Source organism: Patella vulgata, chromosome 1 (genome assembly GCF_932274485.2).
Source record: "Patella vulgata chromosome 1, xgPatVulg1.2, whole genome shotgun sequence".
Lineage (NCBI taxonomy): Eukaryota > Metazoa > Mollusca > Gastropoda > Patellidae > Patella > Patella vulgata.
Window position 1 is genome coordinate 47,035,218 of NC_065879.2, and position 27,557 is coordinate 47,062,774.

Below are 27,557 nucleotides of genomic sequence, written 5' to 3' on the forward strand. Positions count from 1 at the left end.
ATGTGTTTCACTTTGACAATTGCGGTGAAACTATGGTTAGTCTGAAATCAAAAACATGAGATTATTGAAAATCTATGGAACCAAAATTTAGACATTCTCATAGACAAGGATTTAGAAGGAGATTTGATGGTTTCGAAGTATATGGAGATGCTTCTAAATGTGGATAATACACCCATTAATGATAAACATCAATTGAAATTTAGTGTCAATTTTTCATATGTTAATGTCATTATATAGTACTTTTATAGTTATATTAATATTGAACAGGTGTTTTTATATTCACAAAGTGAGTGAGCTGTATTAAGAGTTTTGTTTAGAGTATCTTCTCATTAATTTTCAAGGGGTTAAGCTATAAGAAATAGAAGCAATGTTTGGTTTAAAATCTTAATATTTATTGATATTATTAAATGAATACATTGATTATTTCATATTTCTTTATAGATACATGTAGAGTATTGTATGAATGTACATGTATGAGTGTAAATGGACTTAAACTGTTATGCTTTGTGTGGAATATAAATATTGTAATACTGATGTAGTATAAAATTGAGAATAATAATGCATTATTATATGTATGTATTAAATAGTTTTCAACTCTCTACAATGACAGGGACGTCATTTGGGTTGGTGGGGAGGATGTGAGAACCCCCATATGCAGTCATTTGAATATATGTACAAGTCCCTGTGAAATTCCGATGCATAAGGGATGCTGGGATATGTTTGAGCAGACGAGAGAAGCCCGCGGAATGGCGATGTCAGGCTTGTGTTGGCGGTTACCCCATCGTTCCACTAGATGACCTGGCGCCTGGTACGTTCGGGCATTTTTATGCGCGAACTCTTAGGTTTTTTTTTTACTGGCACGCGCACAGGTACTATTTCTTTTTCTTTTAACATGTACCCAAATCGGGGATTTCGTGCGGAGGTAGTTCGGAGGTAAACAGTCTGTGAAGTACAACATTTGCCACTGTACCTGTATATCGCTAATTATAAACCGAATGTGTGAAGACAGTACATACATATCACTCAAAAATTGTTCAGTACAAACTCAGTTGATTCACGCTCGATTTGCTGCTAAACAAACCCATCGGTTTATTTTCTCAACAGTGTGACCCGAAGTGACCGCGGATTTATTGACCTTGTATGAACTTATCCATAGCTATATCCTTACACCGAGAGAAATTATCTAGTCTCGGTGAAAAGAACCATGGTCATCTGGTAGAAAATTACTTTTGTATTTTTTGGAACGGAAAACAGTGTTTTTAGAAGCAAACTAACCTGCCGCACATGAGGAAGTCATTATACTAATAATAAAAGGCGAGACCTCTTTTTGCGGCGCAGGCTTATCACTGAGTAGTAAACCGTCCACAAACAATAATATAGGAAGCCGAGTGACGAGTGTAGTGAGTCGAGATTACTCGCTTTCAGTTTACTCTGTTTTTGCGATAACCAATTATGTGAGAAATACCATACTGACATTCGGTTTTTAAAAGTTGTACGCGAACTAAATGCGTTTGTTAGATACTGATAGAGCAGCCCCGAGTCGAACAATCGCCGCCCGAGCTGTCTTCGTCAGCTAGTTTCACAATATCGTGCAATAGGTGTATTAATGTGATTTTTAGGTTTAACCCCGCAAACAATGCCAAAATAGTGTTTTCACTGCTTACAGAAAACTGAAATTTAAAAAAAAATTTTTTTATGAGGGTGACCCTCCCACACACTCCCTATCGAGCTGCCGCTCGGTCTGCGCAGCCTCATGCCTGGCACATACTGTCAACATTGTATATTTTTCCGTTTCCGCCCTTCCCCCCCCCCCACAATATATATTTCACGGCTACGTTGCGACGGTACCAGCATACCCAGTTGTTGACACCCATTACATCACTCCTGTCTAACAAATCATAAAGCTGTGGTGTTACGGTGGCGGCATAGTATTTCACCGTAACACACAGCCTCTCTAACCATTCATAATACATCTAACTATCCCTTTACAGCACTTCACTCCCTACACATTTCCCCTCGTCCTACTTTCCCAAACGTCAACAACACATCTCATACATCCAGTTCGCTGATTAACCCTTGTACCACGTCTACTGGATTGTCAATTATGATAGAAGTATATTGTACTGTAGTTTACTGATTATTTACTGGTACGTATGTATGTCGAAGTCATGTTTGGGTGCTGGCGGTTAACGCGTCGACAAGTGGCGGTTAGTTATTCCTTTATTGTCCTGAGATATAGGCCTATAAAAAGTCGTGAAAGATATGAATTCTACTAGCTCAAAATCAAAAGCAAGTGTTTTGTAAAGGTGACATTTTATTATTAACCAAATGAACTTTATTAATAGACTTTGCTTCAGGAAATAATAACATGGGTCACTGATAACTTAGACTGAGCTCTTCTTGACCACTCATTTTTGATTCAAAGAACTCTCTGTTTTTCGCACTTGGCATGTCCAAGGCCAGGGGCGTGACAGAGGGAAAATGTCATTTTGTTTTTTCAATGATTGTAGGAATAATACTTACTTAAGAACAGTTTTATGCTGAATTTCTACTGGCATTAACTGCGGATCAATCTTAATATCAGGAACATATTCACTACCATAGCACGTATTCTGTGAATGACAAGTTAACTGAAAATAAAAAAATATATATTATTTTATTTAGAAAATAGGAAAACATTACACTGAAAAAAAACTTGTGTTGGATCTCAACACAAGTACTTGTGTGAAAATTATTCTACACAAAACTTGTGTTGTTTTGCATTGACTCCAAATGCATTGACAAGAAAATAAGTAAAACTATTATTTAATGTGATTGGTTGATAAAATCAACGTACTATAGGCTACATTTTGTCTGCGATATCATCTCGGTGCAACCGGACATTAAATGAATTGATTTCACACAATTCATTTACCATTTAACAGCGTACTGAAATGATTTTTGAGCAGTGATATGTTTGACAAATGTAAGCTAATGGTCACAGAGAATAAAAGACCGCAGGTTTGTGAATATTTATATAAAAAAAAATAATACCATTTATTTTATGATCAGTAGTGGAATACCGCGTTTTATCAGTGAAATAAAAGTGTTATTCCACTGGCTAGTTGTTTTTACCTAAAATGATTGTAAAATCATAAAATAAATAGAACATTACGTATTCGTGAAAATATAAGTTTTCTTGCTTCTCGATGAAATAAAATATGTTATTCACTCTAAAACGACAAATATCCTCTATGTATGTAATTTAGCATCGATATTGTTTTTGTGTATAATATTAGTATTTCGTTTCCTTAAAAAAAACTCCAACAATTTAACCAGGAAGTTCATGTTTAAAATGGCGGGCGGGGACAGGGAAAAAATTTCGGCATGTTATTATCAAATCTGTTCAATTTTTCTGAAATCGTGCTTAATTAACATTAGTTGTTCGGCGCTACGATGTTGTTCAAATACGTACATTACAGAATCACATTATGATTAAACCAGAAACGGCTCGACTTGAACCAGCAGGTAAGAATCTGTTTTGAAATTATATCTTGGGAGGTTGGATTGGATTGGCGGCCATTTTGATTCTTGTTTCATGATTTTTTATATTATAAAGATTTTGCCAAGAGTAGACATAAACGCGGGCACAGACTAGAAAAAATCTTTTTACACTTTTGTGTTAGTTGAATTGTAATCTAATTTATGTTTAAAAAAACAACCTTAAATCAAATAAGTAGATATTTTCCCCAAACCCTCCGTTCAACCTCTGACTCTGTCACTCTGTGGAATATTATTAGGCCCCTATTTTCCTGATTCAGTCACAGTTAATAAATAATGGAACTAGAATCAGTCTGTGGAAGTTTCTCTATAGTTTCATTATTTTTTCCAGTCAGTGATGATATGACTCATTCCACCTTACAGTTACAGCAATTACCGTATTGAGAATTTACCGTTCAAGGACTCCATTTTGGCATTGAATTGGAATTTGAAGAAAAACTGGTAACAATTTCATTTAATTTTTCTATTTTCTATTTTTTTTTTTACCAATGTCCTACAATGATTAGTGTATGTGAACATACAATCCCAAGTAAAGTATTTATATGACACTTACATGCAACAGAGAGAGAAAAATGACATAAACAAGGCCTTACGTGTACTTGTATTTGAAGAATCAAGTAGTCCAAGCTATGCCTATATGCATACCGGTAATCAACTACGACGACGATTAGCTTTCTTCCGTTTCCACCCTTTCCCTGCACACTGTTCCATTCTACTTAGCCTACAGACGCTAGGTCGTTTCGGGAAAAAGGACAGGTAAGGTTAAATTTGATATGAATAATTCGTTTGCTGGTATGGGTATTTAGCAAACGGAGGAAACCGAATGGCCCAGAGAAAAACTCAAGAGATTGGACAGGCGACTCTACTCCTTGAAATTGAAACCATGCCACTTAACACAATGACAGACCCTGTGATTTCATGTGAATGCATTAACTACTAGACCATTCCCCCCAGCCCCACCCCATATTGAATAAAAGTATGGCTTATTTCAAATATGATATTTACATATAAAGAAAGTAGAGAGACTTCAATCTTACTAGAAAAATACTAGATTACCTGAAATGAAATGGGGTTTAAAGACAACGTCCTACTGTTCAGCTCCGACTGGTCTAATGCAGTGTGCTAAGAGAAAATGTTTGTCCGGGCAGCGACACTATGGCCTACTCTCATAGCGAATTCAAACTGCCAAGAGAACTTTTATGTGTACGCCAATGTGTACATTGGATCTCAGGGGAAACCACTCTGAAAAATCAAGATGAGCTTTCTCGGTCAACCCCAAGAGGTAACCTGTGGCCTCCATGCTAGTATTCCAGCACCTAACTCACTCAGTCACCATGGCCGTCTTCTAATTACTGCGACATTGAAACCATGTGACAAACAAGGATTATAAAAATAGATTTTTACGGCTTAGGTAGTTCCTTGGGATTAAAATTTTTGATACATATAGATACATTAGTTTCAATTTCAAATCACACAGTTTGTATATATGGTATGGTAGCTTTAATGGTAAATTACATATCATGTATTTATTTTTTCAGTTTCAATATTAGATGTATATGCAAATCACCCAGGAAAAGATCATGTAACAAAAGAAATTATAAAAGTAAAAAAATGGAAGAAGAAATGGCTGGAAAAAATGATGATAGAGCAGCTTTTTCTTGGTGGGTAACTATTCAATCCTTATAGAAAAGATTGCTGTTATGCTATTTTGAAATCTAAAATTCAGTTTAGTATAGTAAAACTGTACACGTACATGTATGAGCACAGACAGAATCTTAGTTAGATATGACTGTCTCATCTGTGGCAAAGCAAACCAACACATGAAACAAAACAAATGTAGTTAAATTAACATTTTTTGACTTAATCAAAACTGTCTAGTCAATTTAAGCCAACTAATGTAATACATTGCATATTTTTTTTCAGTTAGCCACCTCGGAAGATCAAGACAGCTGGAAAGGGCTATTGATATTGTGGAAGTGTTTTCTTACAGAGGTTGCTTATCAGACAAAGGCTATGTAAGTACCATGCATATTTGCTTTTTGAATCAGGAACTGGTTCTATACACTTGGTGGGGTGGGGGGGGGTTGGATGGCCGAATGGTTAGCATGTGCGTGCTGTATCATACGGCCTGTCATCCTCGGTTGTACGTGACAAGGAGTAGGGTTGCCTGTTCAACCTCGTGGGTTTTCTCCGGGTCCTCCGGTTTCCTCCCACTGCTAAAGACCTCTACGCGCAAGCGAATTAATGAAATAAAATTAAACCATATGTTAGCCCCGAAATGACCTAGTTTGTGTCGAGTGGACGTTGAACCCCATTTCTCTCTCTCTCTATACACTTGGTAATCTAGTTCTTCTTTTTGGGGCATAGTCTAGCGCTATGCCATTTCAAATACGATCAACATGAGACTCAGCAGGCTTGTTTGGTTGATATACAGTTTTGATATATGACTTCAAAACTATAAGATGGATGCAATGTTACACCCTTTCATAATCATTATTATAAAGCGTTCAAATGCATGAATTTGTAAAATATAATTAATATCATATTGTAATACTGTTTGCAATACTGTATTCACCACTGCCTTAGTGGAGATAATTGGTAAATTAAATGATTATTTTTTCATTATTGTCTTTTTTTCAAGACTTTTGTTCTGGCTTCTGACCCATTGAGGCATAATACTCTACCTGGGTCTGTAACTTGAAAAGACACAATAAGTATTATGCAAAGTTGAAACAAAATAGAGACTCAACGTGTGGAAAAATAAGTTATTTATTTAAACATTGTGAACCGTAGAAAGTATATTTATTGCCAACTCAACCACATACTATCATCCAGGGTTTATGGACCTACTTATAGTCCAACCTTCGACGATGGGTTGTATGTTCAATCTAGTTGGAGGTGTACGATTGAACATACAATAATTCAATAACTCACTTCTCTTAGTATAATCTTATATTCTGTAACAATATCTAACAAAGATAATATATACATATAATACTGACCCACAGGATAGGTAACTTAATAAGGAACAGCATCTAAGAAATAACTAGTCACTATATCAGAGACCTGCCCTTCAGTATGTCCTGCTGCCTGCCTGTGGTTAACTCGCCTTTTTCTAATATATACAATTTTTAGGACTTTTATACCTTAGCTTTGTTTTTAGTTACAATATAATCCTTAATACCTTACTGGAATAACTTTACAATAGATAATAATTTATGAAACAATGTCTCTCTAATATAATTACAGAGTTTATTTTAATTAGGATTCTGGCTAATCTATAATGGCTCTGGCCTCAAATTAACTATGCTCTAATTCTACCTGGTCATAATACTTGAATATTAAGCCATCAAATTATTTTATAATTTTGAAAATGAAATGAAATGGGGTTTAACATCCTACTGTTTTGCTCATAAACTGGGCTAATGAAGACGGGCATACACCATACAGTGTGCTATGAGGGAAATTTTGCCCGGGCAGTGGCGCTACAGCCTACTCTTATATCGAATTCCAACTGCCAAGGGATCTTTTACATGCACGCCAATGTGTACACAGGACCTCGTTTTTTTATCCCATCCAAACGACTAGACAGCTGTCCTTGTCAGGTCTTCCGTCCTGTATCACTGACAAGGGGAAGACACGTCGGAAAATCTGGATGAACTTTCTCAGCCAATTCAGGGATCGAACACCCGACCTCCAGGCTAGTGAGCCAGCGTCGTACCCTCTTAGCCATGTGATCTCCTTATAATTTTGAAAAAGAATATAGTGATTGTAAAAGCTAATAAGTTATCGGTTGCATTTTATTTTTGTTTTTAATGTTAAATATCCCTCTCAAACACAATTATATTTTAATTCTCTCCAGAAATTTGTGTAAAATATAGACTGTAAATTAAAACTTTCATCTTTTAACTGTTGAGTCAATTTAAGTCATCTAATACATAGTATGTTCTTTTCCAGTTAACTACATCAGAAAGATAAAAACAGTTGGAAATGGCTATTCATATTGTGGAAACTTTTCTCACAGAGCTTGATAATCAGGCAAAATGTAAGTAACATACATATTTGTATTTTTAATCAGGAAGTAGTTTTATACACTTGCTTGGTAATCTAGTTATTCTTCTTGGGGCAATGCCTAGGACTCAGCTATTTCAAGTACTTGGCATGCTTGATTTTTGCCAATCACATCCATTGATTTCCTTCAAGTTATGATAGGGCCTATGTGTATTTTTACAGTAAATAGCAGTAAAATAATGATGGACAATATTTTACTTTTCAAATAGATTTCAATAGATTTTAAAGGGTAATATCCAATTTGTTGTCAATGGAAATAAAATAAGAATGGGTCCAAAAATAATTAGACATTGCCAAGTAAATAGGTGCTGCCAATGATGTAGTAGGGAATCGGGATTTGCAGACAATACATGTATGAACCGGGTGAATAGTTGACCTATTATGAGACTTCAGTCCCAAATCTCAAGACTTTTTTCTGACTTGGCCTGACAAAGACAGCTGTCTAGTCCTTCCGATGAGACGAATATTGGAATGCACGTAAAGGATCCCCTGGCAGTTGGAATTCGATATAAGAATAGATGATAGTTCCGCTGCCTGGTCAAAAATTCCCTCATAGCACACTGTGTGGCATATGCCCGTCATTATTAGCCTAGTATAGGAGCAGAACAGTAGGACGTTAAACCCCATTTCATTTCATTTTTCTGACTTTTAACCCATTTGATTTGAGCATAATAATCTGCCTGGGTCTTTAAGTGGACAAGACACAATAAGCGTTACGCAAAGTTGAAACCAAATAGAGACCCAGTCTCGATGTGGCAAAATAAATTGTTTATTTAAACATTGTATTCTTATTGCCTACTTTTTATTTTTTAGGCTGGAACACCCTTGAAGGAGTATTTGATGTATGATAACAACAAGAGAACCAAAGCATCAATTTATTTTATACTTCTGGGAAAGAATGCATTTGACCCAATTTTTAAATATTTATTTTTTGTTATTAATGTTAAATTTTCTTCCAAAACACAATTAGATTTTAATTCTCTTCAAATATGTATGTATAATATAGCAAGTAAACTGACATATAAATCACTTAGAATTTGGTCGGAAATCATAAAGTATTTAATAGGCATTACTAGAAACCAAATGTAGATCAAATACACCCAGAATTACAAAAAACCTTGACCTACATTAAGGTGACTTTCCCTTGCTTATGAAATGAAATACGTTTTAATATCCTGCTTTTCTGTGTTCTTAGAGTGATTCTACCCTACCCTTATATCAAATATTTCAACTGTCAAGGGTTCTTTAAAGGGTACCCAGGGGGGCCGAATGGTTAACACGCACACATTTGATCAGAAGGTCTGTCATTGATTCAAATAATTCAATTTTCAAGGGTTCTTCAAGGTGTACGCAGTTGGGTTGGTTTCGAATCCCCGGTTGTAGACAAGGAGTAGGGTCGCCTGTCCAATCTTGTGGGTTTTCTCCGGGACCTCCGGTTTCCTCCCACTGCTAAAGACCCCTACGCGCTAGCGAATTATTGAATTAAAATTAAACCATATGTTAGTCCCAAAATGACCTAGTTTGTGTCGAGTAGACGTTAAACCCCATTTCTCTCTGTCTCTCTCTCTTTTGATTCTGGGCTTGTACCCAATTATCCCTTGCCATATCCAACACTGAAAAGTGGGAACCATGCCGGAAAATCCAGTTGAAATTTCTCGGCCAACGCCTTATGCTCACTGAACCACTGTGGCTTATGACTTGTGATTGTATATAAATCTTTTGTACATATGATATTTTTTTATTTCAATCCTGTAATCTTGATGCTTTGCTTCTTTTATTTATAAAATATTCATTTTGTTTGGGGTTTTTTTAATGAGGAAAAGGCTCTACATCATTTTATTACTCCTGCAAAATAGAGCAATTTTCTTTTGTTAGTTTTCTGTGTATGCTAGTTATTTCTAGATGCCTCACAAATCACTTGTAGTGTGATTTTGTAGCATTTTTCAGTTTTGAAATTGTTTCAATTTAGTGCATAATTAATCTTATTAGTGCTTAGTTTGGATGTTATTAAATTTAGATATATTTGAATTATATATTATGGGGTAGGGATACTGTGTACATATCTTTATATTCTCAGTTCTTGTTTTGGGGTAAAGAACAATTTAAATAGCTATTTTATATTTTGTGATGGGTAAAGTGTGTGGGGCAAAAAACAATTTAAATAGCTATTTTATATTTTGTGATGGGTAAAGTGGGGGGGGGGGAGGGGTCATTATATATAACACATTATAATTTGTATTAGAATTGAAGTCTCTGTTTTTCTGTTAACATTTCAAATATCTATTTAGTTTTGATGTATTAATTTACTTTTTCCTATGATTTTATGAATAAATAATAATCTTACAAAATTTTTTTTTGTTTCCTTCTTTTATCAAACTTTACAGGTCTAACAGAGCAAAGAGAGGGGTCCTGCATAGAAAGGTTGCTATGCTGGATATAAATTGGGGAAAAATACAACACAAGTTTTTGATGATGGTTATACACAAGTTTGTATGAAACCACACAAGTTTCAGAAATTTCAACACAAGTTTCAGAAATTTTAACACAAGTTTCAGAAATTTCAACACAAGTTTCAACACAAGTATTGTGTAGATTTCACACAAGTTTCAACACAAGTTTTGTGTTGTTTGATACATTTTAACACAAGTTTTGTGTTGTTTCAACATTTAACACAAGTTTTGTGTTGTTTTAACACAAGTTTGTGTTGTTAAATAGAGACACCTAACTTGTGTTGAATTTAACACAAGTTTGTGTTGTTTCAACACAAGTTTTTTTTCAGTGTACATTATAACGATTTCTTCTTTTAATCGACTATATGACTTGCATTTTAATGTAGGCAGTGGTCGTGACATCCTCAACAATGTACGGCAGAATGTTAAATCTGATATTTTGTATTAAGTTCATTCTTGTCTGGTTAAATATATTTAAGACCATCCAATACCATGTTTTAAATTGGTCTTTAAAAATAATATAAACAATCAAACATGTGTGAATGCATGCAGACAAAATAGAATTTATGGAATGTTTAATGCAGAACTTCTGGCCACGGCTGAATTAACGAGATATAACATTTGCTTGAAAACGTTGAGAGAACCCTCAACGAAAGTCGCTTTAATTAAAATACAGTAGTAATTGTGTTCGATATTATGTTTTTGTGTTTATGAGATATAACCATATAAAACAATACTCCGGCACAACCGGAACATATGAAACCTACCTATGTCAGGAAGTGAGCTTTTGGGGCAACTGACTGCACCAAAGATAACGTTTCAGAGAAAATGTTTTAGGCTAAACCATTAAATTATACGAACTCCAGATCCTTAACAGAAATGAAATAGACAGAAATGATCATCTATACGAGAAACTCGTATCATAGGTTTACATAAGTTTATGGTACAAGCTCCCCACTCCCACCTCACCCCAGATTTGCCCGAAATTGTCAATCGGTTCCTTTGCCTCTGTGATTCGAGTATTGAGAACTACAAAACTTAGAGACAATCTGTTGGGGTTTATTTTATTGGCGACTTGAGTGCCCTTTCTACATTGATCCGTATTTTTCTTGAATTGATTCATGTTTATTATAAACGTGTTTGTAATTTTAACCAGCTGTAGTTTATGTAAAATTGCCACAATCATGTATCAAGACAAAGGGGTTCAACGTTTGTTAGCAGAAAAAAACAGCGGCTGCCAGGCAGGATACGCCCACATTTTCGAGAGATGGATAGAGAACAAGCTAAAAAAAAGTGATTTTTCCTACAATCAAGGGCCATAATTCAGGAAATTACAATTCAATATGCGCAAATATCGAAAGGAACCAAGAGCTTTGTGTTATAAACTTACATTTCAAGTTTCAACAAAATCGGATAAAAATTGTGACCTCTATAGGGTCCACAACCTTGATATACCATATTTTTTACGCTATTTGAGAACAAACTGCAGCCATTTTGTCTCAATTTTGGGCCGATTTTCACGAAATTCGAACTCAGCCATCCTTGGGGTGTAACGGTGATATAATAATACGGTTTTTTAAATCGGATAAAAATTACGACCTCTATAGGGTCCACAAGCTAAAAACGTGATTTTTCGTACAGGGGCCATAATTCAGGAAGTTACGGTCCGATATGCGCGAATATCGAAAGGAACCGAGATCTTTGGGTTATAAACTAACATTTCAAGTTTCAACAAAATCGAATAAAAATTGTGACCTCTATAGGGTCCACAAGCTAAAAACGTGATTTTTCGTACAAACAGGGGCCATAATCTATGAAGTTTCGATCCGATACATGCCAATATCGAAAGCAGCCGAGATCTTTTGGCGATAAACCTATATTTCAAGTTTCGTCAAAATTGGATAAGAATTGTGACCTATAGAGTGTCCACAAACAAATTGTGGACGGACGGACGGACGGAGGGACGTCCGGACGGACAGGGGCGACGACAATATACGTCCACATGTGGGCGGTATAAAAATGAGACAGTGATCATTCTATACAATTTAAGAGTCGTACAATTTGTTTGTGGTTTTCAAGGAGTTTAAAGAAAGGTCGTGTAATTTACAGTATCGTCGGTAAGTTAATGCCTGGATGGCCTGGCGCCTGGTACGTTCGGGCATTTTTATGCGCGAACTCTTAGGTTTTTTTTTACTGGCACGCGCACAGGTACTATTTCGTTTTCTTTTAACAAGTACCCAAATCGGGGATTTCGTGCGGAGGTAGTTCGGAGGTAAACAGTCTGTGAAGTACAACATTTGCCACTGTACCTGTGTATCGCTAATTATAAACCGAATGTGTGAAGACAGTTCATACATATCACTCAAAAATTTTTCAGTACAAACTCAGTTGATTCACGCTCGATTTGCTACTAAACAAACCCATCGGTTTATTTTCTCAACAGTGTGACCCGAAGTGACCGCGGATTTATTGACCTTGTATGAACTTATCCATAGCTATATCCTTACACCGAGAGAAATTATGTAGTCTCGGTGAAAAGAACCATGGTCATCTGGTAGAAAATTACTTTTGTATTTTTTGGAACGGAAAACAGTGTTTTTAGAAGCAAACTAACCTGCCGCACATGAGGAAGTCATTATACTAATAATAAAAGGCGAGACCTCTTTTTGCGGCGCAGGCTTATCACTGAGTAGTAAACCGTCCACAAACAATAATATAGGAAGCCGAGTGACAGTGTAGTAAGTGGGCTATAGACTATAGGTTTGAGTCGAGATTACTGGCTTTCAGTTTATTCTGTTTTTGCGATAACCAATTATGTGAGAAATACCATACTGACATTCGGTTTTTAAAAGTTGTACGCGAACTAAATGCGTTTGTTAGATACTGACAGAGCAGCCCCGAGTTGAACAATCGCCGCCCGAGCTGTCTTCGTCAGCTAGTTTCACAATATCGTGCAATAGGTGTATTAATGTGATTTTTAGGTTTAACCCCGCAAACAATGCCAAAATAGTGTTTTCACTGCTTACAGAAAACTGAAATTTAAAAAAAAAATTTTTTATGAGGGTGACACTCCCTATCGAGCTGCCGCTCGGTCTGCGCAGCCTCATGCCTGGCACATACTGTCAACATTGTATATTTTTCCGTTTCCGCCCTTCCCCCCCACAATATATATTTCACGGCTACGTTGCGACGGTACCAGCATACCCAGTTGTTGACACCCATTACATCACTCCTGTCTAAGAAATCATAAAGCTGTGGTGTTACGGTGGCGGCATAGTATTTCACCGTAACACCACAGCCACTCTAACCATTCATAATACATCTAACTATCCCTTTACAGCACTCCCTACACATTTCCCCTCGTCCTACTTTCCCAAACGTCAACAACACATCTCATACATCCAGTTCGCTGATTAACCCTTGTACCACGTCTACTGGATTCCATGGTTATTCAGAATATGGTATTTAACCAAATTGATTTTCTGTGAGAGAGAGATATACTAGTATAATGCCTTTTTAAGATGAATTCATATTAGGAATGGTTAAACTCTTAAATATTCATTTCGGTGTGGTAAGTGTAAGTTGTATACTAATTATAGCTATTTCTTTTTTTAAATGTTGGGTCGAGTTAGCTGTATCAATCATAATTCATAGTTATTTAGAAGACATAGATGAGTCACCCATCGCTGTCGAAATTATTCGACACATAACGCAACCATTTATTGGTTCTAACTAAGCGGGATTTTAAAAATATGAAAAATACGTATAATTAAAACCACGGTTACAAATTAAGATGTCAAAATCGTATACATATAAAAATGTTTTGCGGCTAAAGATTATTTCATACTTGGACATCAATACGTGATGTGCACACAATATGCTGGCATCTCTGTTCTATGACATCAGATGTTTTGATCTCGTAACTGTAATATCAAGACATCCATTGAGATTCTTATGATTAAATATCTTGTTTTTAACAAGATAAAGAAGAAGCATCGTCGCCAGTAAACGTGCGTTCTTTGACATCATTTAATTACCGGCCATACTCCCGTTTCTAACTCAAAATTCAATTTGAAAAGCGATCAATTTTCATTACATCTTCGACATTGTCTGACCCAAGCCAAACCAATACTTTACTTCATTCTGGCAATTACATCATCTAAAATATCTAAAGACAGATTATATACTTTTCAAAAAAAGTAGGGGATATTCAGAAACAATACAAAACTGCGGAAATGCACTGCTGTTTTTATTAGAGGTAACCAGTGTATGTTGATAACAGGCCAATTGCCTACACATGAACATAAACAGTTCATATGGGCGGCTTATCTGACGGCCCCATTTCACTCGCAAAGAGATACATTGTCAAAAGTGAAAATGGACGTTTTTGATTTTTGTCTTAATAATGAGTAATTGCTCCACCAATCCTCAGACATTCAGCAATTCGTCGTGGCATGCTCTTAGTCAACCGTCCAATCACAATTTGGGGCAATCTGACCCACTCCTCTTGCAGTGCCACGGCCAATTCTTGCAGTGTTGTCGGTTAAAGTTGATGTCGACGAACACGTCTCCCGATCATGTCCCAGACATGCTCTATAGGGGGAAGGTCAGGACTCATGACTGGCCAAGGCATATCGACATATCGACAATATGGTGACGCTGGAGGTAGTCATTCACGACACGAGCGCGGTGGGCACGGGCATTATCATCTTGAAAGATGAAACGTCGACTTGCACGTTGAGCAAAGGGCAGAACTATCGGTGCCAGGATGTGGTCACTGTAGTACACACCAGTGACCCTTCCTTGGACAATATGCAAGTCCGTTCTGCCAGTCATGGTGATTCGTCCCCACACCATAACAGTCCCACGCCCGAATCTGTCATGCTGTCTGACGTTAACGTTAGCATGACGCTCATTTACACGCCTCCAAACGCGAGCACGCCTATCGGTAAAATCCAGAGTAAATCTGGACTCATCTGAGAACATTACACGCGCCCATCGACGATTACCCCAATTTCTAAGCTGCCTACACCATTGACGTCTGTTTGCCATGTGCTGGCGAGTTAATGGAGATACAGCCCGCGGTCGTGGCGCATGCAAATGGGCTTCATGTAGCCGATTTCTCATCGTTTGATGTGTAACTCAAATTCCTGTAACTTGGTACAAGTTTACAGAAAGCTGATTGGCCGTTTGTCTGTGACTTCGCAGGACCTGTGTACGAATGTATCGATCCTGGGCTTGTGTAGTGGCTCTAGGACAACCTGAACGAGGTCTATCATCAACATTGTGTGTTTGTTTGTACCGGTTCCACAGTCTGCTGATCACAGACTGTGACACATTAAGCATGTTGGCTATTGCTCGCTGTGTAGATCCTGGGCTTGTGTAGTGGCTCTAGGACGACCTTAACGAGGTCTATCATCAACATTGTGTGTTTGTTTGTACCGGTTCCACAGTCTACTGCTCGCTGTGTAGAACCCATTTAAAGCATGCCAATAGCACGTATACGTTCATCATGTTGAAGACGTCTCATTGCAAATTAAACGTAACACACTAAAGCAAAGATACGCTAAACAGTAAATCTTATGCAAGAACCGATCGGAAAGCAAACATGGTTGGGATAAACGAGCACCAGGCAGTTTTCATCAACCCTTCCTGGAAGTGTCAAATTTGACAATGAACCCCTCCCACGTGTATGACGCTATTACGTGTCGCAGGTGCAGCTCAGTGGTTCTGCTGGGGCGATAAGTTCTTCATCTGTGAACATACTCTCAAAGCTTGTCAAGTGTCCATGACTATTTATCATATCACAACCTGCATAGGTATTTGCATTTCAATATCCCCTATTTGCGTGTTCAACGGGACACTAGGGTTGCTTCAGTCCACGTAAACAAGAATACAACGATCAACTAAATAAAAAATATACATGTATATTAAATTGACTAATTAAATGGTTATTATTATTATTATGTTATAGAATGTTCAATTCCAGATGTGCCTAGGAAACTTTCGTTGTAATAAATGTTCAAAATGGCACGTTACGCCTAGCCACATCTCAAGCAATCCATTAAAATTTTATATTTGGAAATGAAATGAAATGGGGTTTAACGTCCTACTGTTCTGCTCCTATACTGGGCTAATGAAGACGGGCATACGCCATACAGTGTGCTATGAGGGAAATTTTGCCCGGGCAGCGGCACTATCGCCTACTCTTATATCGAATTCTAACTGCCAAGGGATCTTTTACGTGCATTCCAATGTATACACGGGACCTCGGTTTTTCGTCTCACCCGAAGGACTAGACAGCTGTCCTTGTCAGGCCCTCCATTCTGCACCACTGACAAGGGGAAACCACGTCGGAAAATCCAGATGAACTTTCTCGGCCAATGCAGGGATCGAACACCCGACCTCCAGGCTAGCGAGCCAGCGTCTTAACCAACTAGCCACCGTGGCTCCCTTTTTTTGTATTTGGATAATCAATTTGTACAAATATAGGTTTTAATTCTATAATACGAAATATTGCTTGCTCAACAAGGTGATTTGAGAACAATCTTGAATCACGATGAAACCAGAAAAAGAAATTAAAACACCAGACTTGTTATTATTCAGATCATTCTGAATAGGAAATGAGAAACAGACGGGTTATACTATATACCGGAAAACGACGGGAAAACACCGAAAAACTACCGGAATACACCATGTTATACCGAATACCGGAAAACACCAGAAAAAACACTAAATACCGGAAAACACTATACTGATCTCAAAGAAAATTACCCGAAAATTTTCACACAGAAACTTATAATTGCATATTCTAAAAATAAAAATCTGAACGACATCCTAGTGCACAGTAAATTAGATTAAACAAGACCGGTCTCCATCCTCACCCAAAACAAACCATATATCAAATCCTATCCCTAACCGTTAGTAAATAAAATCAACTAGATATAAGAATCCCTAGCCCTTTCTTTTAAATCCAATTCTTAGTAGAAAACACACTAATGTGGCTCTCCCCCATTATCGCCACCAACACCAAAACAAACAGTTAAATTACCTTTGTATATAAGCCTAATGTATTGTATGTATTTTAATAAAACTAATATTTCATCATCCTAGGTCAGTGCTTATGTGGAGACTTAACCTCTCCCCCAAATTCTTAAACCTAACCCACCGCTGGTCCACTTCTGGAAAATGGATAGGCCCCGCACCAGACGTCCAATCCTTCCCACGACCACTCAACTACCAATGGAATGGCCACAGCTACGAAACAGGTTCCAACCACCAGCAGGCTTCCACCAACCACCACCAGGCTTCCGCCGACCACCGCCAGGATTCCACCAACCACCACCTGGATTCCGCTACCAGCATCAACCAAGTCGACAACCAAACCAGTACCAACCAAGTCGACACCCAAACCAGCACCAGCCAAGTCGACAACCACACCAGCACCAACCAAGTCGACAACCAAACCAGCGACAATCAAAACGACAACCAAACCAGCGCCAATCACCTCCAGAGAATGCAGGTGTCGTGAAAGCCTTCTTTCAGGTTCTCCAATGCCTCCACCACTTGACCATTATGGAGAGTCAGTAGAATGGAACACCAACCAGAAGTTTCACTTGGAAGATCCAAGACCTGAATAAGTTCGTGAATTCGGCCATGAAGACGCCTACCATAGCCACTACCATTGAGACATTGAACTTGAAATGGGTCAAGGACGTCGCCTCATCCCTGTCGACACACTACCGAACCATGCCAGCGGAGAAACTGGAGTACTTGAAGACACGTCACTTTACCAAAGATGCTGTACAAGAGTACTCTAGCCACGCCCTAGCATGGGCCAAGAAGTCCCACGGCAAACTACTTCAGGATAATGTGAAGACAGGGTTCCATCGCCTACTGTCCACGGTCTCTAAAACTGTCACGCACCCTCCCCCATCACCAATGCACATTACACACAACCTTCTCCAGGACACACCAAAACGAAACACAGCCAACAAGAGAAAATTATCCCCTGGAGAAGGCACTTGCATTAACACTCCCTCGAAGCGTGCAGCTAGATCAAACCAGTTCGCCCCGGGTTGTGTCTGGCTCACCTACCTCCTCGGGATCTATATCGCCACTGAACGCGCTTGTCGACTGTCTGTCCCCTAGATTGCCCATCATTCCTAACCCTAGAATCACCACCAGATCTTCCACCAGATGTAGGCGATCACTCAGCCTATCCCTAAAGAGACCTCACAGCTACAAAGGTAAAGACGAGAAGGATTTATGGTACCTACCACCCGTCATGGCAAAGACCCTGGTTATTGGATCCTCTAACCTGGCTAGGATTGTATCCTTCCTCGGGGACTGGGAGATCCACAGCTATTCTGGAGCCAAGATCAGCCACATCGAGCAGATCATCCAGAACTACATGGGTCCTGCACCAGAGGAATTATTGATACACGTCGGGCTCAACAACAGGGAGGAAAGTGGACCAAGGATACACGAGTAGATGCTAGAACTACTCAAGGTGACCAGAGCAGCTTTTTCAACAATCAAGCTCTTCGCCACACAGATCCCCACTTCTTCACGACTCCCACAAGAAAATCCGATCGCCTACCAAAACATCACCAGCTACAACCAATTGATCTCCACTGCACCTTCACCAAACGCCACCACATTACCAACCTTCAAGGGCAAAATAGAACTGAAAGGTAACGACGCCATCCACTGGAGCCCAGACACGGCCAGAGGGATCATCAACTGGTGGATGTGGAATTTAAGCTAGGATTAGGGAAAAGGAATGAGAAGCCCTCTTTAGGACAGACAGTTGTCAATTTGAGCTACAGATTGCTCAGCCCCCTAGAAATGAACATTCTTGATAAAGGTCTTAAATTCATCCCAACCCCCACAATAACATCCATAGACTCCATCACCCAGGCAACCGATCGCCTCCAAAGAACACTTTCGTTGACTTATTTTTTTAGGAACAAACCTGGCAGAGGTAAAAAATTATTCACAGAAAAATCCACATGGAAACCACCTAAAAAGTCATTATCACCAGCCGTTCTAAAAACTTTCGACGAGATGACCACAGAAATAACATCCCTTCAAACACAATCACAAAACCAAATCTCAACCGAGCAACTAAAACAGCATTAAACACCCTCAAAAAAGACAAAAACATAATAATTAAGAAAAGCGACAAAGGTTCGTGTTGTGTTATAATGAATAACGCAGACTAAATCTCTGATGCAGAAAAACAATTAAATAATCCTAAACATTACATTAAATTAGATCAACCCATCTTTAAGGACACTGCAACCTTAATAAACAACATCTTACATAACAGCAAAACAATATGATTATCTATCCGCTAAATCTGACTGTCGACAACGACATCTCTATACGCTACCAAAAATACATAAAAATCCAGAAACGGAATGGTTTATACCTAATAAATTACCCAAGGGACGCCCAATAATATCTAAAAATAAAAATCTGAACGACATCCTAGTGCACAGTAAATTAGATTAAATAAGACCAGTCTCCACCCTAACCGTTAGTAAATAAAATCAACAAGATATAAGAATCCCCAGCCCTAACCCGGTAATGTGGAACAAACACGATTTTTTTAGAAAATCCAATCCGTAGTAGGAAACACACTCAAATTTATTTTCTTTTTTCTTCAGAAACAAAAATACCAGAATACCAGAAGCACCATCCAAGGAAGACTATCAGCGCCACCAACACCAAAAACAGTGAAATCGCCTTTGTATATAAATCTAATGTATTGTATGTATTTTTAATAAAATAGGAATCACAATTTTTCATCATCCTAGGTCAGTGCTTATTCGGAGACTTAACCTCTCCCCCAAATTCTAAAACCTAACTCGCCGCAAACAGAGGAACAGGCTCTCGTTTACCTATTTAGGGTGTTTTCCGGTATTTAGTTTGTTTCCCGTATTTAGTGTTTTTCCGGTTTTTTTCGGTATTCAGTGTAACATCGTGTTTTCCGGTAGTTTTCCGGTGTTTTCTGGTTGTTTTCCGGTGTTTTTCGGCGTATTCAGGTGTTTTCCGGTAAATAGTATTGCCGAAACAGACCCAGCCTACATATAAATCTAATTGAATCAATTATGTACATATTTTACACAGATATATCCTTTTTACATATATTCATTTAATTATATAATCATAAACAAATGTACAGTAATACGGGATATGCAAATTGTTCAGTGATGGAGTAAAATAATACTGTTATATACCAAATGATAAAAAGGATTATAAAGTATGCAAATGCACTATAAATCTTTTGAATCGTTTAGTCGTAGTAACAATTTCTACAATTTCAAAATTGTTTATGTTGCGACTTTGCGCATTTGATACACCGTAAAATAGAAGTATGATATATCCTAAGAAGTACTCACGGTATTTGAATGTTCGAACAAATTATTACTAATCATATCCTCAACATGGATTTTCGTTTGATCTCAAATATCAAAATATTTAAAAAATATTTAAAACAATGAAAAAGTTGTATGCTTTGAAAATGGTTATGTTTTAACTTTTTAATAAAGTTGCGGGAAAACGGAATTCGAAAATCGGCTCCCGCCTTGCTCTACTTATTTACGAGGGCTATATCAGCTGAATTGAGATAAAATAATATTTTGTATCAATAATTGTTATAGCTAATGTCATTCAGTTTATACGCTATAAATTGTATCGCAAAAGGGAGATAATTTAAATAAAAATTGCGGAAAACGGAATTGAAAATCGGCATCCGCCTTGCTCTGCTAATACTTTTATCAATAACTATTTTAGCTAAGGTCATTATGTATCATGTGCCGTTAATTCTGTTAATTCGCCAAAGGTAGATAATTTAGATAAATAATTATGGCTTAATGGGCAGTTTCTGCGAAATAGACAAAGTGGAAACAGAACATAATATTAATTCGATCAAAAAACAGTAGTGTTTCACACTAATAAATTGCCGCAAAACAAACGGGTGAATTCACTGAATATTTCTAACGGAATGCTCCCGATCTGTAGATCCCTGTCTACTCTCTACGCGATATGCAAGTCTCCCATTTTACACAGACACAGTCGTAATGTTTATGTTGTTATATTAAATAGATTTTTATTTTATTTTCGAATGAATGATCAGCTTGCCATTAAAATTGCCATTAGGCATCAATGCTCCGGACTTTGCTGTAATTGCGGATTAATAATACGTCTTCACAAAATAAAAACAATCATTGTCTCTGCAGCATCCATAATTGGTTTTGTTAAGTTATCAGGCAAATCATTGTGGGTTGGAGAGAAAGCCCTGTTCCTTCACGCCCCGACTATTGTATTATATCTGTACACGTAGGTCTGGGTTTTGATTTAGAACGGATTGTACGTGGGCGTGATTACAAAAACAGAGAGAGAGAAAAAAGGGGTTTAACTTCCTCTCGACAAAAACCAGGTCATTTCGGGACAAACATCTGGTTAAATTTTATTTCCATGATTCGCCTGCGTGTAGGGGTCTTTAGCAGTGGGAGGAAACCAGAGGACCCGGAGAAAACCCACGAAGTTGGAGAGGCGACCCTACTCCTTGTCACGTACAACCGGGGATTCGAAACCACGCCAGTTGACTCGTGCTAACATTCAGCCATCCAACCCCCCTACAAAAACAGACGAAGCGTGTGCAAGTCTGAAAGATGTCTAATTCCCGTCATTAATAATAACCGTGGGGTTGGATGACCGAATTGTCATCACGTGCGCGATGTATCATAAGGTCTGCCATTGATTCAACTGGCGTGGCTTCGAATCCCCGGTTGTACGTGACAAGGAGTAGGGTCCTCCAGTTTCGCCCCACTACTAAACTACGCGCAAGCGAATTATTGAAATAGAACTGAACCACGTGTTAATCCCGAAATGACCTAATTTGTGTCGAGTGGACGTTAAGTCCTCCTATCTCTCATTTCTCTCTCCATCTCACTCCCTCTCTCTCTCATATTAATAATTACCAACTATTGCTCAACAAACGGCAAAAACATATACCGGAAAACACTAAATACCGGAAAACACACTAAATACCGGAAAACACCCTAAATAGGTAACCCAGAGCCTTGTCCTCTGTTTGCGGGGAGTTAGGGTTAGGTTTAAGAATTTGTGGGTGTTTTCCGGCAGTTTTCCGGGTGTTTTTCGGTGTTTTCCGGTATATAGTATAGCCCCTCAACAAACATACCAAAATAATTCAAGGAAAATAAACTGGCGGTTTACTAAACAAAATCAAGGAAATAAAATGTTAAAATCAATTGAAGCTCTTCCCAATAAGGCGACCATAAAAATGCATACTCAACCATGGCGACTTCGAATGCAATTATAGACTGGCTGAGTTCAAGATCTTGGATCGGAAACCGAATCCCCTTGATTGCCATTAGAGCCGGTGTTCTTAAATATATTTTGTTCGGCTTCGTTATTTTATAGATGTTCTGGACACGTTTACAACCCCGCGAATATTTATCAGACGTCCTTATCTGGCGTCTGATTACAGTTCCCAATTTCCGTCGAGTACAGAAACTAGTCATTTACATAAGATCAACGATTCTTCAGAGTCGTCGAGGACAATCCGAAATGACAGGAAATTAAAGAGCGCCAGACTCTTACTTTAGAGCTCATTTGATTGTCTATATAGCGGACAACTTCCACCCGCTGTAATTATATCAGTCTTGTTTTATATCGTCCATGAACATATGAAAATACTGGTTATATTAATTATAAGCCGTCGCAATTATTATGATTATCCCTTATGGTAGTGGGGTGTGGTGGACTGCACGAGGTTAGACCATCAATAACCATACAGGTCACAGTTCTATGGAATACAATTACTGCTTTTAACTGAGCGACGTTTCGACTAGGCTTCTCTAGTCATTATCAAGCTATGATAAAAAATGAAAATATGACAGGACAATATATACATGTACACAACAATGCTTAGTTAATGCTGACAAACCAGAGATCTCCCTTAATTACGTGTACCTATAGGTAATCTAATTTAATTAAGGAATATAAAGTTAAACGCTAATAAGAACATTCAATAATAACAATTGACCTAAAAATTGACTAATTGATTAATGGATAAGTTGTTGTGGAGTCTACACAATGATTAGTGGATTTTAATAATGACAAACGTTGAAAGAAAATGAAATTTGATGAAATGTTATCAACGACCCCTTTCACTGAAATAAACACAAATGATAAATGAATAGATTGTTGTGGAGTATTTACAACGATTTGATGAGGTTTTGATAATGACAACATCCCAAGAAGATGAGATTTGATTGGTATTATGACAAAAAATAATTGATATTCTTGCATAGTGGTTTTACGTTGGACCATTGGACTATGTGGCGAGGGTTGGCGTTCAACCCGCTTGAGACTTCCCTATCAACAATCAACAGCATACTCTTGTTGAAACAATGCATCAATTCAACATATTTCCCCTGGGGTGACGATTTTTACGAACAGACCAATGGATTACCCATGGGAAGCCCCCTCTCCCCTTTGATCTCAGAAATATTTTTAACTGATTTAGAAGAGAAGGCGCTTCAAACGTCCACCGTAACCCCAACATGCTTCTTTAGGCAAGTGGATGATACCTTTGTTATTATCAAACAACAAGATGATCCAGAAACACTGTTACAACACCTCAACAGGCAACACCCACGTATAAAATTCACAATGGAAACCGAAAATGATAATCAACTACCCTTCCTCGATGTTTGTGTATCTAAAACCAACAACTCGATCCGTACCGGTGTCTACAGGAAACCAACCCACACCCACAAATACATTCACTTCAAATCTAATCACCCGAATAGCGTCAAATCGGCCACAATTTCAACTCTGGTAAACCGTGCGAAAAAGATATGTGATCCTGAGAGCCTCTCCAAGGAAATTGATCATCTCAAACATGTCTTCTCAAATTTCAACGGCTATCCGGAGAAGTTTGTGATAAATAAAATAAAACCAAGTACAAACAATCCAAACCATAAGACAGAATTCGAAGTCCTAAAAAACGTTCTAGGCAAAATAGTGTATTCAAGCAAAATGTGACAAACACCATCAACAAGACCCTGTCGGCGAGTGCAGCTAAATCCAAAACACCGACTGCCCCCGTCAGAATCTTCCTTCCTTTCAACGGCAAAGTCTCCTACCAAATCAAACGGCTACTAATGCATCAACCAGAAATAGATGTAACTTTCACAAAAAGCAACAGTACTAAAGATTTATTAAGAGCCAATGGTAAACAAAATCCTACACAACTGTCACAACCACCACAACCAAAGGGATGCGTTTATCAAATAGTATGCAATGGTGGGATTACATACATCGGGGAGACAAAGCGACCATTAAATAAAAGGATAGATAACCACAAGTCGAAAGCAGCAACCAACAACTCAGCTGTAGCTGAACATTTGAACTCCAACCCTCGCCACAGAGTCCAATGGTGCAACGTAAAACCACTATGCAAGAATATAAGAAACAAGAGAGCGCGCCGATTACATGAAGCCATTCAAATACGACGACACAAACCAACGATGAACAGAGATCAAGGATTGTTCCTCCCCAGGGCGTATGATACTCTTATCACATAATCTCCCCCAAATTCTTAAACCTAACCCACCGCTGGTCCACTTCTGGAAAATGGATAGGCCCCGCACCAGACGTCCAATCCTTCCCACGACCACTCAACTACCAATGGAATGGCCACAGCTACGAAACAGGTTCCAACCACCAGCAGGCTTCCACCAACCACCACCAGGCTTCCGCCGACCACCGCCAGGATTCCACCAACCACCACCTGGATTCCGCTACCAGCATCAACCAAGTCGACAACCAAACCAGTACCAACCAAGTCGACACCCAAACCAGCACCAGCCAAGTCGACAACCACACCAGCACCAACCAAGTCGACAACCAAACCAGCGACAATCAAAACGACAACCAAACCAGCGCCAATCACCTCCAGAGAATGCAGGTGTCGTGAAAGCCTTCTTTCAGGTTCTCCAATGCCTCCACCACTTGACCATTATGGAGAGTCAGTAGAATGGAACACCAACCAGAAGTTTCACTTGGAAGATCCAAGACCTGAATAAGTTCGTGAATTCGGCCATGAAGACGCCTACCATAGCCACTACCATTGAGACATTGAACTTGAAATGGGTCAAGGACGTCGCCTCATCCCTGTCGACACACTACCGAACCATGCCAGCGGAGAAACTGGAGTACTTGAAGACACGTCACTTTACCAAAGATGCTGTACAAGAGTACTCTAGCCACGCCCTAGCATGGGCCAAGAAGTCCCACGGCAAACTACTTCAGGATAATGTGAAGACAGGGTTCCATCGCCTACTGTCCACGGTCTCTAAAACTGTCACGCACCCTCCCCCATCACCAATGCACATTACACACAACCTTCTCCAGGACACACCAAAACGAAACACAGCCAACAAGAGAAAATTATCCCCTGGAGAAGGCACTTGCATTAACACTCCCTCGAAGCGTGCAGCTAGATCAAACCAGTTCGCCCCGGGTTGTGTCTGGCTCACCTACCTCCTCGGGATCTATATCGCCACTGAACGCGCTTGTCGACTGTCTGTCCCCTAGATTGCCCATCATTCCTAACCCTAGAATCACCACCAGATCTTCCACCAGATGTAGGCGATCACTCAGCCTATCCCTAAAGAGACCTCACAGCTACAAAGGTAAAGACGAGAAGGATTTATGGTACCTACCACCCGTCATGGCAAAGACCCTGGTTATTGGATCCTCTAACCTGGCTAGGATTGTATCCTTCCTCGGGGACTGGGAGATCCACAGCTATTCTGGAGCCAAGATCAGCCACATCGAGCAGATCATCCAGAACTACATGGGTCCTGCACCAGAGGAATTATTGATACACGTCGGGCTCAACAACAGGGAGGAAAGTGGACCAAGGATACACGAGTAGATGCTAGAACTACTCAAGGTGACCAGAGCAGCTTTTTCAACAATCAAGCTCTTCGCCACACAGATCCCCACTTCTTCACGACTCCCACAAGAAAATCCGATCGCCTACCAAAACATCACCAGCTACAACCAATTGATCTCCACTGCACCTTCACCAAACGCCACCACATTACCAACCTTCAAGGGCAAAATAGAACTGAAAGGTAACGACGCCATCCACTGGAGCCCAGACACGGCCAGAGGGATCATCAACTGGTGGATGTGGAATTTAAGCTAGGATTAGGGAAAAGGAATGAGAAGCCCTCTTTAGGACAGACAGTTGTCAATTTGAGCTACAGATTGCTCAGCCCCCTAGAAATGAACATTCTTGATAAAGGTCTTAAATTCATCCCAACCCCCACAATAACATCCATAGACTCCATCACCCAGGCAACCGATCGCCTCCAAAGAACACTTTCGTTGACTTATTTTTTTAGGAACAAACCTGGCAGAGGTAAAAAATTATTCACAGAAAAATCCACATGGAAACCACCTAAAAAGTCATTATCACCAGCCGTTCTAAAAACTTTCGACGAGATGACCACAGAAATAACATCCCTTCAAACACAATCACAAAACCAAATCTCAACCGAGCAACTAAAACAGCATTAAACACCCTCAAAAAAGACAAAAACATAATAATTAAGAAAAGCGACAAAGGTTCGTGTTGTGTTATAATGAATAACGCAGACTAAATCTCTGATGCAGAAAAACAATTAAATAATCCTAAACATTACATTAAATTAGATCAACCCATCTTTAAGGACACTGCAACCTTAATAAACAACATCTTACATAACAGCAAAACAATATGATTATCTATCCGCTAAATCTGACTGTCGACAACGACATCTCTATACGCTACCAAAAATACATAAAAATCCAGAAACGGAATGGTTTATACCTAATAAATTACCCAAGGGACGCCCAATAATATCTAAAAATAAAAATCTGAACGACATCCTAGTGCACAGTAAATTAGATTAAATAAGACCAGTCTCCACCCTAACCGTTAGTAAATAAAATCAACAAGATATAAGAATCCCCAGCCCTAACCCGGTAATGTGGAACAAACACGATTTTTTTAGAAAATCCAATCCGTAGTAGGAAACACACTCAAATTTATTTTCTTTTTTCTTCAGAAACAAAAATACCAGAATACCAGAAGCACCATCCAAGGAAGACTATCAGCGCCACCAACACCAAAAACAGTGAAATCGCCTTTGTATATAAATCTAATGTATTGTATGTATTTTTAATAAAATAGGAATCACAATTTTTCATCATCCTAGGTCAGTGCTTATTCGGAGACTTAACCTCTCCCCCAAATTCTAAAACCTAACTCGCCGCAAACAGAGGAACAGGCTCTCGTTTACCTATTTAGGGTGTTTTCCGGTATTTAGTTTGTTTCCCGTATTTAGTGTTTTTCCGGTTTTTTTCGGTATTCAGTGTAACATCGTGTTTTCCGGTAGTTTT

At 38.7% G+C, this 27,557-nt stretch overlaps 1 protein-coding gene and 1 long non-coding RNA gene across 4 annotated transcripts in view; one reads left to right on the forward strand and one right to left on the reverse strand.

Moving 5' to 3' along the window:
* LOC126807736 (delta and Notch-like epidermal growth factor-related receptor) overlaps nucleotides 1–27,557 on the reverse strand; it is a 385,935-nt gene that overhangs the window by 174,879 nt on the left and 183,499 nt on the right. For both annotated transcript variants that reach the window (XM_050532512.2, XM_050532520.2), the window contains one exon: nucleotides 2,524–2,630. In XM_050532512.2, coding sequence (XP_050388469.1) covers nucleotides 2,524–2,630 — 107 coding nt within the window. The remainder of the gene's footprint in view (nucleotides 1–2,523; nucleotides 2,631–27,557) is intronic.
* On the forward strand, nucleotides 3,278–9,410 carry LOC126808278 (uncharacterized). Of its 2 annotated transcripts, none has more exons than XR_008788372.1 (6): nucleotides 3,278–3,660; nucleotides 3,872–3,981; nucleotides 5,079–5,201; nucleotides 5,464–5,555; nucleotides 7,498–7,585; nucleotides 8,425–9,410. It is a non-coding gene; the product is annotated as an uncharacterized LOC126808278 (long non-coding RNA). The 2 variants fall into 2 exon arrangements; XR_007674525.2 differs by having other exon boundaries at nucleotides 3,280–3,507.